The 18791-nt window shown below is 41.5% G+C and overlaps 1 protein-coding gene across 1 annotated transcript; it reads left to right on the forward strand.

Moving 5' to 3' along the window:
• Positions 1–6843: 6843 nt before the first annotated feature.
• On the forward strand, positions 6844–10612 carry rbp4l (retinol binding protein 4, like; the record flags this gene model as incomplete). The annotated part of the gene is made up of 4 exons (XM_080743086.1): positions 6844–6960; positions 7626–7762; positions 9519–9631; positions 10389–10612. The coding sequence occupies 4 exons, from the start codon at positions 6844–6846 to the stop codon at positions 10610–10612; spliced, it is 591 nt and encodes a 196-aa protein (XP_080599212.1).
• Positions 10613–18791: the final 8179 nt, after the last annotated feature.

The following is an 18791-nucleotide window of genomic DNA, read 5'->3' on the forward strand; positions in this document are numbered from 1 at the left end:
GTTTTCGTCCCCCTTTTCTCCCTCTCCTTTTGTGTGTGTTTCCTCTTCAGCTCAAGGATGGAGTTCCTCCTAGTCCCTACAGCCTTTTAAACCAATCTATCTTGCAACTCCTCCAAACGGGCCACTGTGGGGGAAAAGAAAATACAAAATCAAAACACTCAAACGTACAAAAAACATACAAACAAAAGAAAATCACCCTCTAAAGTGTCAATGAAAATATTATCCACAAGAATAGTGTATCACTTTTCTCACTGGAAAAGAAGAGGATCGTGAGGGAGATGGGGGAGAGTCCTGATGTTACGGAGGAAAGGAAAGGCAGAGCGCTGAGGGGCTGAATCCAAACAATCCTTTGGTCATCAGCAGATAGTGCTGAAGGTTAGCAGGGATCTATGCTAAACTGATCAGCTGATCAGCCACTATGAGGGCCATCTGACCCAGCCCAGTGGGCTTTATCATAGCGCTATCACACGGCCGAGGAGTTAAATCTAATTATGCACCACACACTGCCCCACATCAGAAACTTTCACAGAACAGGTTCAGCATCAGACAGTTCAGCAACACAGTTCAGCTCCGTAACATTTCGATTTACGAGTGGGAAGATACCAGATCTTGAACAAAAAACGTGCGTGCAAAGCCTGAAGGCTACACCAGGTACCACAGAGCCCTGCCCTACAGGCAGGGGTCTACCTAAGTCAATATTTCATTATTTCATTCATTTTCAATTTATGTTCTGTATATAGGCATAAAAAAAGCTATGGAAATCAGGACATTCCAATGCTGTTCCTTCCATTTATTGCTCTCTCCACCTCACGCACGCACGCACACGCACACGCGCACGCGCGCACACACACACACACACACACACACACACACACACACACACACACACACACACACACACACACACACACACACACACACACACACACACACACAAGCTCTTTAAGTTCTTATTAAACAAGGCCTCCTCAGACATAAGTCCTATTTAGTCAGGCCACTAGCTGATTATCTCAGCACCCCAACTCTCCATCTTTCCTCCAGCACTGTATACTGGTCTTGTCTGTATGGTTACATTGGAGATCTGCACAATGCACTTTCAGAAAATTAATCTTCCTCTCAGCTGCCATTGACTGACTGAATAAGTAATGATGACCTGCTCCCGATTCAATATACAGAAGCTACTTTCCTCTATATGAGATACACTGATGTCTTACACCAAAAAGCTGATTCTACTTTTGTATAAATCATATAAGGGCACTTATTCATCCATTTTCAGGTTCTGGCTATGTCAGTCTGTTGGTCCATCCACCACTTTGGTCTTAAACAACAAAACTCCAAAGCCACTGGCTGCATTGTAATGGAATGTACCATGTAAGCCTACCTTCATGTTACCTGGAGGATGACCCCTACAGTACCTGTATGACCCAATGACCTTTCCTCTAGCATTACCCTTAGGCCAAATTTCCCATTTTCCCAGTTTCTCAGAATCTAATTTGCAGATCAGTACCTAACCCTAACCCTACACTAGAGGGCACTGCATACTGTATGTGTAAAGTTGTACAGTAGCCTGTGTACAACAATTATCATAAGATTGGGAGAGAGGAGATCATTATTTAAATCAGGGGTCTTCAACATTTTCAGGCCAAGGACCCCTTAACTGAGAGAGAGATTAAACAGGGACCCCCTCTACATATTGTATAAATGCGTTATGCAGACTTTCATCGACTTGTCACAGCACTATGTTCATGTTTTTTTTTTTTTATGGGCCACCAAATCCTTGTGTGATAGGATAATTATTTTCAATTAAAAACTTTGAACCCTCATATCCCTATTCTGAGGAGAACTTTAGCCAAAACTAGCAGATCTACAAGCTCTCAACGCCTCATGCAAAGAGGTTTGGTGTAGAGGTCAAAAAGAGCAGACCAAGTGCAGAGTGATAGGTTAGGTTTACTACGTATTGAAGTGGCTAAATGTCTGGGGAAAAAAACATGTGGCAAGTCGATGAAACTGTCTGCATAACGCATTTATACAATATGTAAAGGGAGTCCCTGTTTAATCTCTCTCTCAGTTAAGGGGTCCTTGGCCTGAAAACGTTGAAGACCTCTGATTTAAATTGATCTCCTCTCTCCCAATCTTATAATGTTAATTGTTGTACACAGGCTACTGTACAACTTTACACATAGGCCTACAGTATGCAGTGCCCTCTAGTGTAGCTTTGTAGAGGTGCTCCAGGGCCCTCAACACGCAATTACAAATTAGGGAGAATTGGATGTTGCATTAATTTACGATATCTGGTGTTTTGTTTTGTTTTCGTCAATCAAGGATCGCTGCATCTCATAATCTACTGTAGCCTAGACCCTACATAGACCAAATGCAACACTGTAGATATAAATGGATGATCAGCTGCCTTCTACAATACATTTAGGCTATATACAGAAGCAGGTCCAAAGAGGCTGTGAGAGACAGTTATGGTGCAAAGTGCAAAGTTCTTGGCAGTGGTGCAAAGTATTACCGTACAGTAAGTACATTTACCCAAGTAGGCCTACTGACTGTAGGCCTACTTAGTAGCCTACAATATTGTGAGTATGTAGGCTACCTATGTATTTTACTCCATGACATGTGTACTTTTACTCAAGTAGCCTACAATTTTAAGTAAAGTAAAACATTTGAGTATATAGCCTACTTATCCACCACTGGATGTTGGCCAGCTCTTGATAAATCCATATGTAGACCTATTATTGTCTTAGCTACTACTGCATGTGTTCCGGAAAGGCCTCACAGCTAAAACTCATATCCACAGACCACAGGTGAGAGATGAACAGTAAACAATTGGCTGAGAGTGATTTGGGATTATAAAGGTTTATACCTGATTTATAATTAGTTGCGTCCTGTTGTTGCGCGCTGCTGAAAATAGCCGATAGGAGCCTATAACAAGGCTCACGTAGTCTACTCTGCTTCTGCTTCATCTGCTATTTTCGGCTGGCGACACCAGCACGCAACTAATGATCGAAGCAAGTAAGCAACTGATGAAGCATATTAGGCAGTCTAGACTCTAGCCCCATATACCGTTCCGTTCTGCCCAGGCCTGTCAACTCTCCTGGATCTCCCAGGAGTCTCCTGGATTTTGAACCCCTCTCCTGGGAGTCTCCTGGATTGGCAAATCTCCTGGATTTCTCCTGGATTTGGTATCAAACTCCCAAAATTCACCAGAACACAGGAAATTACATCTACTATGTTATTTATTTTTTTCTGGGGGAGGACCCCCAGACCCCCCGCTTTAGAGGTGGGGCAATGAATGCAAGAAAGATCAGACACATATTCACTTAAGTAATGACTTTAAAATTTGAAGTCATCATTAAATCCTTTGGTTCAGTCATCAAATCTGTACACCTACATTTGCCATTTTAATTAAGGCTGAAATTGTACCCATGCTAGTAAAGCAAGCCTGATAAACGTATAAAACATGCACAAAATTCACCAGAACACAGGAAATTACATCTACTATGTTATATTTTTTCTGGGGGTGGACCCCCAGACCCCCCGCTTTAGGTTTGGGGGCAATGCATGCAAGAAAGATCATATAAATGTAATGACTTAAAGATGAGAAGTCATTATTATTCACCTACATTTGGCATTTAAGGCTGAAATTGTACCAGTGCTAGTAAAGCAAGCCTGATAAAAGTATCAAACATGCACAAAATTCAACAGAACACAGGAAAGTATATATCTGTTAAGAGGTTTTGGGGAGAGGACCCCCAGACCCCGGTAGGAGAGTTCCGCGCACCCCCCAAAAAATAAATCTCCTGGATTCTGACCGTCCAATGTTGACAACCCTGGTTCTGCCGTGTATAGGCCTATAGAACAGTGAATAGGCCTACCCCGGCTCAGTGTACTTGTGAATAATAATAATAATAAGATGCATGAAGACGAAGAATATATTCACCATAGAGTATAATATTCACCCATAGGAAATGGTCACTTCCACTTTCCATTATTGGGAAGCTGCAATGACTCCATGTTGCATAAGGTGGCAGCAGACTCATTTGTTTGCAAGTTGCCATCCACATGTGCACCAAATCCACATTGAACTGTGTAGGCCTATTATTAGATTCACATCAAATAGACAGATGGTAAATGTATTGGATAGAAATTATCCTACCTATCATTTGGTGATAAAGAAATATATAACTATATAGGTCTACTTAAAATGTGGATGGTTTATCGGTGCATGGTTAAATCCATATAGTTTCTGTTTCTTGAGTTGAAACATCAACAATGTATGGTGACAGCAGATAATCTAATCAAATGTGTACACTCATTAATTGCTGTAGAATGCAACCAGAGCTGTGACAACACGACAGCTGTATAAAACATGTGCCCAGCCTTTCTTAGCCCTGGGTTTTCTGATTGGTTGAATACTTTAGAATGAAATGTAAACAGCATGTGCAGAGTAAAGGCCCATTCCCACTGGGCCAGATAACAGATACAAAAATCTCTTTCTCCAGATATTTTTTCCATTCAAAGTGGATGGTAGATACAGATACAAAAATAGCTGCCACAGATAAAAGTATCTGTGGCAAATATCTGTGGTAGATATTTTTTTTATCTGTATCTACCATCCACTTTGAATGGAAAAATATCTGGAGAAAGAGATTTTTTTATCTGTTATCTGGCCCAGTGGGAATGGGCCTTAGAAGTTAAAGCTAAAACAGGAAAACAAAAAAGTCCTGGGGACTTGTTTCAAATGTTCATCAAAATTGTATACAAAATTGTTACATTTATTGTTACTGTGTTGTAATTTGTGTCTATTGCCCCTGAACAGCCGAAGCTTTTACTGACTGCCAGATCCACCAGTTTCAGTTTGCCAATCAGATCTCCTTCATGTGATTAGTGATGACTGGATCGAGGGTTTAATAACTTTAATCGAGGACTCTGTGCCTCTGATCTGGCACAGTGTCCTGGGGATGATGCCAGCCTGCGGGTCCTCATCCAAGGTCTCTCTCCTTCCCTGGTAAAGGTCTGCCCTATTCTGGGATCAATACCATTTTCTGGTTTCTGATCTGGTCGGATTGGAAATGTCGTCAGGCAACCGGAACCAACAACCGTAACCGGCTGGTGCCGTGCATCTCCAAAATGATTCCCCTACAGGGCCGGAAACTAAAACTGACTGATGGCAGCCAGCTCATTTAAGTTATAATTATAAATATTGATTATTATAGTGAAATTATAATTATTTTGTCAAATGTTCATCTTGATATGGGCCACGGATGTTGGGCAGGCCTTAATTCTTTTGCTGAAAGGGCACTTTGAGGCAAACGGGCAGACCTGTGCCCAAGCACCCAAGTGTTGACCTCATCCAGAATAAGGCAAACTACTGACTGCCCTGATGATTTTCATTCTCCATGCCATCGTTGTCCCACTCCCACTAAACAGATGTTATGTTATATGTATTGCCTTGTCCTAATAGACACCATGGACAGTCATTTGGGATCAATCTAAGTAGGAATGAGCCTATAGGTGTTATTTAGTGCGGAGTTGTCCTTTAAGGATCTGAGTTGAGTTGAGTCTAGGCCAACTCAAAAAGTTAGTGTAATCCAAAATGTCTAAAGCTAACCCAGGCTCAGCTGCACCTGGGTCTTAGGTTCCAGAGAAAAATGGTGCAATGAAAAGATGGTTAGGGGCGCCAGAGCCGATTGGGCCGCCAGGCTCTTGGGTGGCGGTAAAATGTCTGCACACACACCGCTGAGACTGTAGGTTTGAAACATCGCGTTGCATCCGGTTTGCTGTAAACGTTTTCCCCATGTTTCCCCGCCCCCCATGGCGGGTGATTGTCAGGGAGGACAGGTGTTGGCACATCACTGTGTGCATGCGTGTAGCATTGTCCATGTGCAATGTTGGATTATTCTCACGCTCTTACTGTTACATAAAGGCCTAATTGTTTTTATGGCAAGTCTTGTGTTTGAGAAGCCAGATTACAGTAAGGATTTCAACCCAACAGGATTAACTCTAGATTTAAGCACCTTATTTAGTCCAAGCAATGAAAATCAGCCATAAGCTTGTCTCTGGAGTGTGTATATAAGGCTCTCTTTCAGAGACCACAAGACACAATCTGGTGGATAACCTACGTTCTAGGACCACTGTCTCTACTAACTCAACACTAAGGTAAGACAATAGAATGTAAACAATATAAATATTATTACTATACGATAATTCCACATCAAAACATCTAAGAGGTTTTGCAGTAAGCAAAAGTATTGGACATAACGGCTGCTATAAATGTGTTCGACTCAACTAACATACAGTATCTACCTGCCTAGCAGACAGACATTGTGTACTAATGGCAAATGCATGTGTAAAGGCCCATTCCCACTGGGCCAGATAACAGATAAAAAATCTCTTTCTCCAGATATTTTTCCATTCAAAGTCGATGGTAGATACAGATAAAAGAAAATATCAATCACAGATATTTCTTTTATCTGTGGCAGAGATTTGTTTTATCTGTATCTACCATCCACTTTGAATGGAAAAATATCTGGAGAAAGAGATTTTTTTATCTGTTATTTGTCCCAGTGGGAATGGGCCTTAAGGCAGAAACCAGAAGGCAGAAACCTTTTTTTTTTCAGCACGTAATGCTGTATTTTATACTTCTAAGCAAGTAATCACTTTACATCTAACTAGCAGTGGCGGCGATAACATACACCCAAATCATGTCCCAGTCTTGGTACTTTTGTAGATTAATGGATGCTATATGATATACTGTAGGCCTACTACATTACCTACAGTGTGGTCTAAATGTGATACTGAAATTAATTGATGCCTCTGTCTATCTGTGTGTGTTGCAGAATGGCGTCCTACAAGGTGGCCCTGCTTGTGGTGCTGCTGTCCTGCGTGGAGCGCTGTCTGTCTGCCTCCTGTGTTGTGGACAGCTTCTCAGTCAAAGAGGATTTTGACCCCAAGAGGGTATGTGACCCTTACACTCTAACACACACACACACACACACACACACACACACTAGGGCATCCACAAATAGCAATTTTTAGTAATTATTCGACCTCAAAGTATTCGAATAGTCGAATATTCGACAGGACTGGCCAAACTGTCAAATATTAAGTAAGCAAGAGGCGATCATTGTGAAAATAGCCGATCTACATGCTCACAACGCCTCGCGTTACGAGGCGTTGTGAGCATGTAGATCGGCTATTTTCACAACATTTATCTGTCGAACCGAGTCACATTAAATGTAATACCTACAATTCCAAGTGCTTGTCAGGGTTCTTATGACTTCCTATCTAGCCAAGCTTTATAAACCATGAAGAAATATATATACAGTTTTTTAAAGACAAAACAATAAAAAATATAAGCGAATATTCGATTTCGGTGAACAACGTCGAATAGTGACTTTGATATTCGAATATTCGAATATTCGAATATTTGGTGAATGCCCTAACACACACACACACGTGCGCGCACACGCGCAATCGTGTATTTGATCATAAGCTGCTTTGATATGGAACCATGCACGAGGCAACAATAACACACAAACACACACACACAGGCATAATATGCATAAAAAAAAGTCAAACGAGTTTTCATTTTCTCTTGTGTATTTTCTCCCTCTTTGCAGTATGCCGGCAAGTGGTTCGCCCTGCAGAAGAAGGACCCAGAAGGGCTGTTCCTGCAGGACAACATCCAGGCTGAGTACATCATCGACGACGACGGCAGCATGACCGCATCCTCCAAGGGACGTGTCACTCTCTTTGGGTAGGTCTGAGAGACAGGATCCTTTGGTGCATGTCTGTCGTGTTTCGACTAACGCAGTGTTTAGTCAGGAACACTCACGTCAAAGTAGATTTAACCATTTATTGCATACATGGAATACAGTTAATCTTGGCGTTAAAGGGCTCCGCGTTCGGAGATGTTCCCTGAATGTTGTACATGCATGCCTGTTATGCAAAATCAAGGAACGCTAAGCGAAACCCCCCATAGGGATACAATAGTAGTATAACAGCAGTACATTGACATAATAGCTTGAATCAGCAGACATAAAATTGCAAGTAATTGAGCCTATGCCAGACTCTGATCAAAAGGTGGAGGCTGGGGTGGAGGAGGCAGCCAAGCAGCTGCAGATCCAAAGCTTTGGATAAAAGATGAGCAGCGCTATAGTGAATTCAGCCGTATTTAAAAGGAGCTTCCCTTACTGAGCGAGAGCTCTGATTGGATCAGACAGTGTGATGTAATGATTAGCAGATCTGTGAGTGAGGAGTAGGAGAGGATCTGACTGACAGCTGATTACAGCTGAGGCGGGCGAGACTCACGTGTCCTGCATAAACTAACGCTGAAGCTTCATTTTCTAAAACTTTTACATTTCAAGGTCTCCCCTTAACTCTGACTAATGGAACCAAACCGCTAGGTTCAGTTTGGTTCTGTTTGTACACTGATAGAGTTACATACTTGTATGGCTCAATTTAGACCCTCATAAAGGAATTAACAAAGTCCCTGGAATCCACTTTGAGAAACACTGGACTAACATACTCTGCTTTGATCCACACCTGCAAGTCGCTCTGGATGAGAGTGTAAAAACTGTAAAAATTGTCTCTTTGGATAGGTGTGAGACAGGACACAGATACTATACGCGACTGATATGTTGAACTTGAAAAAGGGTAGACATGTTCCTGTATATATTTCCCCAGTATAAGCTGTTTATAAGACACATACAATTATTTGATGTTCATGAAGGAAAAATAACACCGGCTCCATTGGGACATCAAGACTTAACATTTACTTTGTCCAGGAGTCCATCCAGATATGGATTTAGGGACTTGGGGTCCATTCCAGAGATTTAAACTTATTGTAATTTTCCAGAACAACATTCTGAAAAGAACTAACAAGGCAACAGGGTTTTCCCCAGCTTAAAGAAGATTAGTGGTGTGAATGGCTGGTTAAAATGGGGAAATGGGAACAATTGCTTTTCTTTTAATGAGAACTTGAAATGCATTAGTAATACGTTTGTATACCAATACCGATGTGTGTATCCAAATTCTGGGCCCTCGGTACAAGGATTCACTGCGGGAACTATTATTATTATTATGCGTTCCCAGTTCCCACTATTGAAAAATAGCAGATATACAAGCTCACAGCGAGCTTGTAGATCTGCTATTTTTGAAAAATAATGAAAAAAAAAAAATCAAATCCTTCTAAGGTTTTTTGAAAAACCTATGTTTCCCATCTCAAAATATTTAGTTCCAGGGACGCCCAGAAGCAGTTTGAGTTACAAATGTTCGCTTAAAAAATACATATATTCAAAGATTTGCACACATTTTCCCGACTTTTCAGATCTACAAGCTGCAGCGCGGCACTCGGTGCTGCGCTGTGAGCTTGTATATCTGCTATTTTTCAATAGCTAAAGTATAAAATAATTAAGGCCCCCTCCACCTTGGGCCCTAGTAACTCAGTCCCACTCCCCCCCCCCTTGTGAAGCCCCTGTTTACCAATACAAAATGTGTATCCTCATTTCCAGCTTCTGGGTTGTGTGCGCTGACATGGCTGCTCAGTACAGTGTCCCAGACCCTGCCACGCCTGGCAAGATGTTCATGAACTACCAGGGACTGGCCAGCTACCTGTCCAGTGGAGGTGAGCTTGAAACACATTTAACATCTTTATTTGCGTTCTCATTTAACAAGAAATTCTTGAACACAAACTATGGTAGATGCACAAACTCAACTCAACAACAATATTTCATGATACAGATCATGGGTACAAGTAGCATCGCCTCCTCTACAGTATACATGGTGACTGCCAATTATCACAGACACTGAACAACATTTTTCCAATGCCTTAGCTCTTGGCTTTGGCATTCCTGCAAACTGCAGGCCTCTCACAGCTGATTCATGGACATTACAGAGGCTTCCATATGAACTCAATCAGTTTACATTTGTAACCAACCTGTATAATAATAGCATCATTAAGACGTTGGTACTGTACTTAAGCACCTTGGTAAGAAATGCCCCTTCCAGACTGTGGTCAAGTGTACATGCCTTTTCCAAAATGGTCACTTCTCTACTGTCCTCATCAACAACTGCAACATCTGGTGTATTAGCTGTGACCTCTGAAAAGGCATTACTTTCATTACTGAACATGGCAGTTGAAACACAAGAGTGCTTATAGATTTTGGCAGACGATGAAACATATGAACTTATGTGCTAAACTATTAGGTCAAGGTTTCTGTCATCATCATGTCTAGCAATGTACATTCCCTTATATACATAGCAGCCATTCAGAATATGTGACAGTCTGACAGACATTCCACAAATGTAACTTTTAAGAAGAAGTGAAACTAGACATTTCTCTTTTGGGTCTCTGGTTAAACTCTCCCCTCTCCTGCCTCCAGGCGACAACTACTGGATCATCGACACCGACTACGACAACTACGCCATCACCTACGCCTGCCGCACCCTGAAGGACGACGGCAGCTGCGAAGACGGCTACGCCCTGGTCTTCTCCAGGAACCCCCGCGGCCTGCCACCCGCCATCCAGCGCACAGTCCGCCAGAAGCAGGAGGAGATCTGCATGGCCGGAGAGTTCCAGCCTGTCCTGCAGTCTGGAGCCTGCTAGAGAGGAAAGAACAAAAAACCCATTAAGGCCTGAGGCCGATTCTACAAAATGTCTTCTGAATCCTAATGGATATTTGAAAAAAATATATATGTTTCTATATCAGTGGTTCACAGACTTTTTCATGTCAAGGACCCCCGAAATTATATGTATTTGGCTGCGGACCCCCATCTCAAAATACGTTGTTCCAGGGACCCCCCAGAAGCAAAGATTTGAGTTTGTTAAATAGCCGATCTAAAATAGCTGTCGACACATTCTTTTTTTTTAGGTCGGCTATTTCCAGCCGACGACACTGGCACGAAACAATGTGTAAATCAGGCTTTAGCTGCTGTCCAGCTGTTTGAGAGACTGTTCAAATGAAAAGTGTATGCGAGAGGAAATGTGTACTGTATGTGGATGATACTGTTGATACAGAATGAGTGGGAAAGAACAGAACAGGTGAAGGGGACCTACAGGAGATGGAGAGGCCACGTAGAGACAAAGGAAGCTGTAATGGGTGAGAGGAGACAAAAGATAGATAGAAGACAAAGGAGGTGGACTTCTTCTCTTCTGTCTCATCCCATTCATCCGTCTGTCTGTCTCATGGGGATTGTTGATCTGTTTTGTTTTTGTTTTTTTGAGTGAATGTGAAAAATGAAAATAAATGCCATTTTCTAAACATATCCCAGTCATGTTGTGTTCCTGTTTGAGCTGACAGATAGCACTCACATACTCCCAAGGGACTTGCAATTCCAAGAGAAAATTTCTGTTAATCCAACTATGCCACCTTTGGAACTTCACCCAACAAAATCATTAAGAAGGTCTAGAATACACTAAACAGTTACAGCACAGGTACTTTTATTGTAAAGAAAGTAAGAAGAGACAAGATTGCAATGCAAAGTTTATTTTAACTTGGATATGAAATTTGAAAGATTAGGCTAAAGCAGCAGACCAATCATTTTTAAAACAACAAAGGACATTACATAATGCAGGCCCAGTGGCACGGGGGGGGGGGGGGCAAAAAGGTGGTCCCCCTCACACGGACCACCTTGCCCCCCCCCCCGCGCATCAGTGAAACCGGTTTTACCGAGTTGCAAATACTCGAAAACAAAGGCGACTTGCTTGAAACACACATTTGCATATTGTCGCAACCTTCACTTAAGCTCACCGCTCCTAAGCCATTGAGTCCTGGCACCGGGCCTGTACATAATGTATAACGCATTACCAGCACTGCAGAAGCACGGTAGAAGCAACAGCAGGTTAACAGAGAAGAGGTTAGTATGGGGATGTTCAAATTCCTATACCAAAAGGGCTAGTGAAGCTTACACACAAACAAACGCACACTGCAAGAAGTTTTCTATACACAGTGTTGGTTAGGTACGGAGCCCCTAAAGTGACATGGGAGCAAGGAGCCCTCTGCCTCTAGGTAGTACTGCACCCAAAAACACAACCACTGTCCGCTTTCACCAAAACAATCTGGTTACTGTTACCCTTATTACGCAATATCTCTGAACCATTGACTTCAAACTCGTGTGTACATGTTTGACCTGAGGGAGTGTGGTGCCCGGTGTCAAGTTGGTTGGATCAGTGGTTCCCCAAAATATCTATTAATAATAATTCTTAATAGAGGGTATGTGCAAGCATAAAGTGAATGGCAAAACGAGTGGCAAAGTGAGTTTAACGTTGTTTATTGCAATCATCAGATAGGACTTCTGTTTCAATCCATTCCAATTCACACAACGATGGTAGTGGAAACCGTGCGAGGCACCAGCCTGTGAACAGGCTAAGGGTAAGGGTAAGCTAAGGTAAGCTAAGGGTTCAGCGTCTTGCTCAAGGACACTTCGAGACAAAACCAGGGGAATCCAGGAACATTCTACCTCCTGACTCCTGAGGCACTAGTGTCGTCCCATCTGAAGGGGACAGGTCTCCCTGCTAAATACACAAAACATGTTGAAAATAAGAATACCAACATCACCTGGCTTGATTGCATTATTGTAGGCCTTTATTCCGTACTCTCGTGGTACAACATGTCAGAGCCCCAACGGAAAACACAAGCAAACAAAACACAATAATGCAGATTCAGCAGTAATAGGCTTACAAAGTGGTCTGTTTGGAAACCTTTAGTCCTCTTACCGTAACTCTTGTTACTGTTAGGCCACTTAGCATAACACATGGCTGCAGGGGTCAGGGATCATATCAGTGGCTTTCTGGGCAGAGAGACATTCTTGTATAACGTTTTTTGTCGGGTGGAAACCTTGAATTTTTTGTATTCGTCATTTTAAAAATGAATTAAACTAGTGAAAACAGAACTATCTACAAGCACACAACGCCTCGCACCTAACGTGCTTGTAGATCTGCTATTTTCACTAGTTCTTTGCGAAAGTCTTGTCCCCGCGCCGCCCCCAAGTAAAGTCAAGACTAAACTCAGGTTAAGATTTAACATTAGGGTGCTGATGCACACATGAACACACCCGTGTCTTCAATTGCTTAATAAAGAAAATAAATATTCATATTCATTCAACAGGCTCGTGAGTGATTGAAAATATTTCATTGAGCAAGTGAAAACAGTGTGACTGTGAGGGTGCTTTTCATTCTTTCAGCAATAGCATGGTGAAATGATCCGGTCAGGCTTCTTTCTTTAATGCCACAACAAATCTCTTGAACTCTATCAACGCAGAAGGTGAAGGGAGGAACACATCATAAAACAAAGCATTGTTGGGCTACCTTTCTTAGGATGACACAGTGAAGGTGTAGGTGGTGTAATCCGGTCAATGTTATGTAACAAACTACTGTAGATCTAAATGTGCTAAAGCCAATCATGGCCAGGCATTAGGTCTGTCTATTGATACAACACAACACACCCTGCGACCTGACTCAAACCCAAGCAAAGACAATGAATTAAACACTCTTGATATTAAAAGCCATCTCCCCTGTCAGAGTGAAGCATCTGTCTAAAAAAGTCCTTTTTATTGAAAATGAATTATAGCCAAGCAACACTTCTGGTCCAATACAGTTGGAGTGGTGTGTGAGCCATGCTTTGTGGTAACTAACCAGTGGTGGAATAGGGCTCTGGGTAACAGGACTAGACATCATTTAATTGTATTTGGTCACTGTCAGACTGGACAGAAACCTTGTACTGTATCTCCAAGTTTCAAAATAGTATGTTCTTTTGTAAATTAAAGCCCTACTTCATCATACAAGATTGTCGCACCCGTGAGGCGTTGTAATTGTAATTGTAGATCTGCTATTTTCACTACTAAAAATAATAAAATAATAATAAAAAGGGAACGGTTATGGACATACAAGGTTTCCACCCGACACCAACGATTTGCTATGTTGACTGGGCCAAGTCAGTTTACTGTACCATGCTGACGGGATTGTTTTGTTGTGGGGAAACTGCTCGGCTGTTTGACACAGACAGATGGTGAACAGTTCACTAAGATCACTAAGGGATCATGGTTAATGGCTGATAACTCAGCTTGACATGACATTGTGTAGACTGTAGAGGGCAAGGTACAGTACTGAGTGTCTAGTTAGTCTGTCTGGAAACTGGCTTAACTCTGATGGGATGAACAACTCTCAGGTGTCGTTGGAAATGAGCTAAATGTGAGGTATCAGAAACAAATTGCGACTTTAAGGGTCATGGTTAAGTAGTACACTTTTTTTGTTTTGTTTTATATCTCATATCTGCTGGAATACATTCATGTGTCAGTTGCATGCTGACAAGAGAAAAACAAACAGCAAACTCAAACATTTGGGAGTAGCCTACCGGTATATCTTTTTAAATGTAGTTAAATACTTAAAACATATATATGTATCTATAATTGTTACCTTCGCTCCTACAGAGCCCAACTTGTTAAAAGCCTCCTGTAACTATTCCCACTTAACACAGCTATGTGGCGGAGGTAAGCATATAAGTGGATTTATACAGTAGATCTGCTTGAGTCTGGTTGGTTTCCAACTCAGAGAGCCTCCGTCTGGTGTGTGCTCTAGTCCCCACTGGAAGCCTAAAACAGGAATATTTGAACAATATTATTTAATCATAACCCCAACCCTAAAACTAGGGATAAAAGTATAATCAAAATAAAATGAGAAACTGTAATAACCAGTTCAAGCAGTATAATTATCAGCCAGTATGTCTGAGGGCAGCTGTGTATCTGCCTCTTAAGAAAAAGTGTGCAATTCATTGTTTTCTCCAGCTTTTTACACATTTTGAAATGGGAGGGTTAGGGATAACGATTGAAATGTAAATGTAAAATAGCAGGCAAGAGTCAGAATAAAATGAATGGTGTCTTTACTTAATTCCCAAACGCACAGGTCAATATCAAGTCATCAGTTAGCAACTTATTAGATGCTATCTGCATCTAAGTTGCAACACCCTCCATTGGCATTCATGAAACAGAAAAGTCCTTTCTGATTGTATTAAAAGACAATAAACTCCAAAATATTGTACAGACTGCTTGGCTTGGGTTCTCCTCTTTGTCTCTGTCAAGTCTTTGTTTTTACAGTTGAAATACTGTATGTAAGCAGCAGGATGTTGAGTTATTGAAAACGAGTGCTTCCAAAGGGGTCATCCTCATGTTCCCCGAGTTCTATGTTCCCCACTTACCAAAGGGGTTGTGTTTTAGCGTTGTAAGTAGGGAACATTGTATTTAGAACCTGAGGAACAAACATGTAGATACAGTCCCCTTCCAAACTCAATTTGGATTCATCTGATATTTCCACGATCAGGACTTTCAGTATCATGAATGGGCTGTCAGTGGAGGATGTTGCGACTTAGATGAAGATAGCATCCAGGACAGGTTGCTTGCGGGAAGGTCAGTCATCAAACAAAGCAACAATTGACTTCACAGTCCAGGAACAAACAGGTAAGTGGAGTTGTTTCAGGCTGCAAAAAAACAAATTAGAGCAACAGACTACAGGTGAGTAGCAACAGGTTAGACAATTAGCAGTGGATTGGCTATTTCTTCTCCCAACCCTACAACATGCCTTAGGCTACTTACTTTATTTACCAGCATTTCTTGGCATCATCCTTCATTCATGAATAATTCATTACTTCTCATTCATAATTAAATAAAGCTGCACACTAGGTAAAACAACCTAAATTGTCTCTTAGGCTTAGCCGCTTCTTGCCACTAGGTGGCAGATGGCCCTAGCAATTATACTGTAGCTACACGGAGAAGACAGGACAGTTATCCCTTGCCATGGCATATGAGGTGTTGCTTATACTTACAGCCTTATAACTACTCTATATTTCTGACTAATGCATGTGTCTGCACACTTAAAATGGTCTTTTGGAGCAGGTGTGTCAGAAAATAACTACTGCCATGAAAAACAGAAATATCAAGAAAGTGTGTAGGCTATCATGGGGATTTATTTATGTCAGATATATAATATGTAAATTAATCATGTCAGATATATTGAAGTGTTTTTTTCTCTCAGTATTCTTGCTGTAGAATCAAACAAAGATTTGCATTGTCAAGGTTTAGTTCATTCATCCTGTGACCAGAATAGGTTCACATAAGAGACCACTTGATAATCAATAGCCTACTGTCTGTTTTTAGCACACACTGGTTGTGATCTGGAAATAATTGATGCTAGAAACTCTGTTCCTGTATTTCTTTCTGTATTCATCCTGATTATAGGCCTATAGCTTACTGTAACTGATATTTGATTTTACATTCACATCAAAAAAATATTTTATTTTATATGTTTTGAGGTCCAAATGTCTTAAAAGGATCCCTGGCTAATACGACAAATATGCCTCAATACATTATAATTGTCCTCTATAACTACAATGTAAAATTAAAAACACCTTAAATATTTTATTTCTTCTAGAAATAGCTAATCTTTCACTCAATAGGGGAAATACCTGTCGCAAGTTGATGATGTCATTAATGTCATGTGTGATCTATCCTTATGGAATTTATGCCATGCATGTGCAAAAAACACATTTGAAATATTGATTTGATGCTCATTAACCATAGGAAGTATTATGTTTGTTGCCAGACCCATGAAATGGGTAGGCCTACATAAGCAAATGTCGGTCCGGGTTTTCTATATAAAGGGTATATATGATGATGACATGATGATGACATGCCTACAAAAGGCATGATGTCATAAATGATGATGACAGACAGGGGGTCTGGCACAACCAGGTTGACCTGGTCTAGTTTTTATTTGCACATGCATACCATAAATTCCATAGGGATAGATCACACATGACATTTATGACATCATCAACTTGCGACGGGCATTTCCCCTGTTGAGTGCAATATTAGCTATTTCTAGAAGAAATAAAATATGTAAGGTGTTTTTAATTTTACATTGTAGTTATAGAGGACAATTATAATGTATTAAGGCATATATGTCGTATTAGCCAGGGATCCCTTTAAAATGGTATACAATGTGTGTCAATCACCTGTGATAGACCTGAGGAAGATCCTGTGTGAATAAATGGTTCCATGCTTGAGCCACAAGGCCCTATCATAGTACAGTCTGGGGTGATAAGCCATCACTGCGGTGTAGTCTTTTAACGTCAGAAAACTACAACATTACGTCATTCGCCGCGGTGAAGAGCCATCACCGCAAACCCCAACATCTCCCCTCTGTTTTTACCTTCAGACATCTCCCCATCACTCCGTTCACTGATTGGTTTAGACTAGATGGACCAATCAGTTTGCCCCCTGGTTTCAGAGGCACAGAGGTGCGGTGATAGGACTTCACCTGACTATGATGGCCTCCACTTGTTATCTAATTTTTAGGTGAGAACTTATCACCTAAAAGTTGAGGTTATCACCCTTCACCTCGGACTATGATAAAGCCTTCAGCCACCTAAACTCTATTTTTGAAGCGGTGAAAGCCGCTTCCAAGGAGTGGCTTTGTGTGTCCCATGTGTGTCCCCCACGTCCATATGGTCATTTCAGTCCAGAGTGAACAGGTTTTATCTGTCCGTAAATGTGTGTCCCATGTGTGTCCCCCACGTCCATATATGGTCATTTCAGTCCAGAATGAACAGGTTTTATCTGTCCGTAAATGTGTGTCCCATGTGTGTCCCCCACGTCCATATATGGTCATTTCAGTCCAGAATGAACAGGTTTTATCTGTCCGTAAATGTGTGTCCCATGTGTGTCCCCCACGTCCATACAGTATATGGTCATTTCAGTCCAGAATGAACAGGTTTTATCTGTCCTGTACGTCCAGAATATGTGTGTAGTGTCCGTCCCGGTCTGATGATTGGATGATTAAAAATGTCCAATACTTTGAGGATTGGTCAAGCTTCACAATTCGGCCCTCCAGATAAAATCATTCATTCATTCAGAATTCTGAAGCTCTAGAACACATACCGCTTCACTTCGAACCAAATGTATATACAGAGTTCATAGCTCTAGAACACATAGAATAAAAGTTCACCGCTTCACTTCGAACCAAGGTTTGATTTTTTGTTTTCCTATAGGAGTTTATACTTATTGTCAAGGCCTTCTTCCCTCTACACCAAATCTCAACACAAAATATATATTTCCCCTATTGACGCATGCCTAGAGGGAGGGAGGGACAGTAGAGTTCATGTGCTTAATTACCTCACTAGAGTAGGTTGGCAGTATGTGTGTGTGTGTGTGTGTGTGTGTGTGTGTGTGTGTGTGTGTGTGTGTGTGTGTGTGTGTGTGTGTGTGTGTGTGTGTGTGTGTGTGTGTTGTGTTGTAATCACTTGAAACGGTGTGAAACCCAAGGATGAGCCAGGAAAACTGCTGGAAGGGATCTTGTTCACTAGACCGGTTAATCTTATGATCTCCCTGTCTCCGAGTCATCTCCATCATCCTTGGCCATTATGGTCTCAGTGTTCATGACGCGAGGGGGGCGTAGAAGTGAGTATAGCTGATAATCACTGTCATGTTGAACAAGACACTATGTTGAAATATGACTCATGTTCTCCTTTCATCTATATACTACAGTAGTCTACAGGGAAATGTATGTTGTGTCCTCATTGTCTAGCTGTAATAGCGACACCGGCAGTGTGGACAGTCTTGTAGGTTAAAAATAGATAAAATGACAACAATAGTGTGAATAGGTGAATAGTGCCTCAGTATTGTTTGCTGATATGCATTGCATTGATATGCACCTGCTTGACTGCATACAGTATATATACAGTATACACACACGCACGCACGCACGCACGCACGCACGCACGCGCACACACACACAC

The sequence above is a fragment of the Nannobrachium achirus genome (assembly GCF_963921795.1).
Source record: "Nannobrachium achirus genome assembly, chromosome: 15".
In the NCBI taxonomy this organism is placed as follows: Eukaryota; Metazoa; Chordata; class Actinopteri; order Myctophiformes; family Myctophidae; genus Nannobrachium; species Nannobrachium achirus.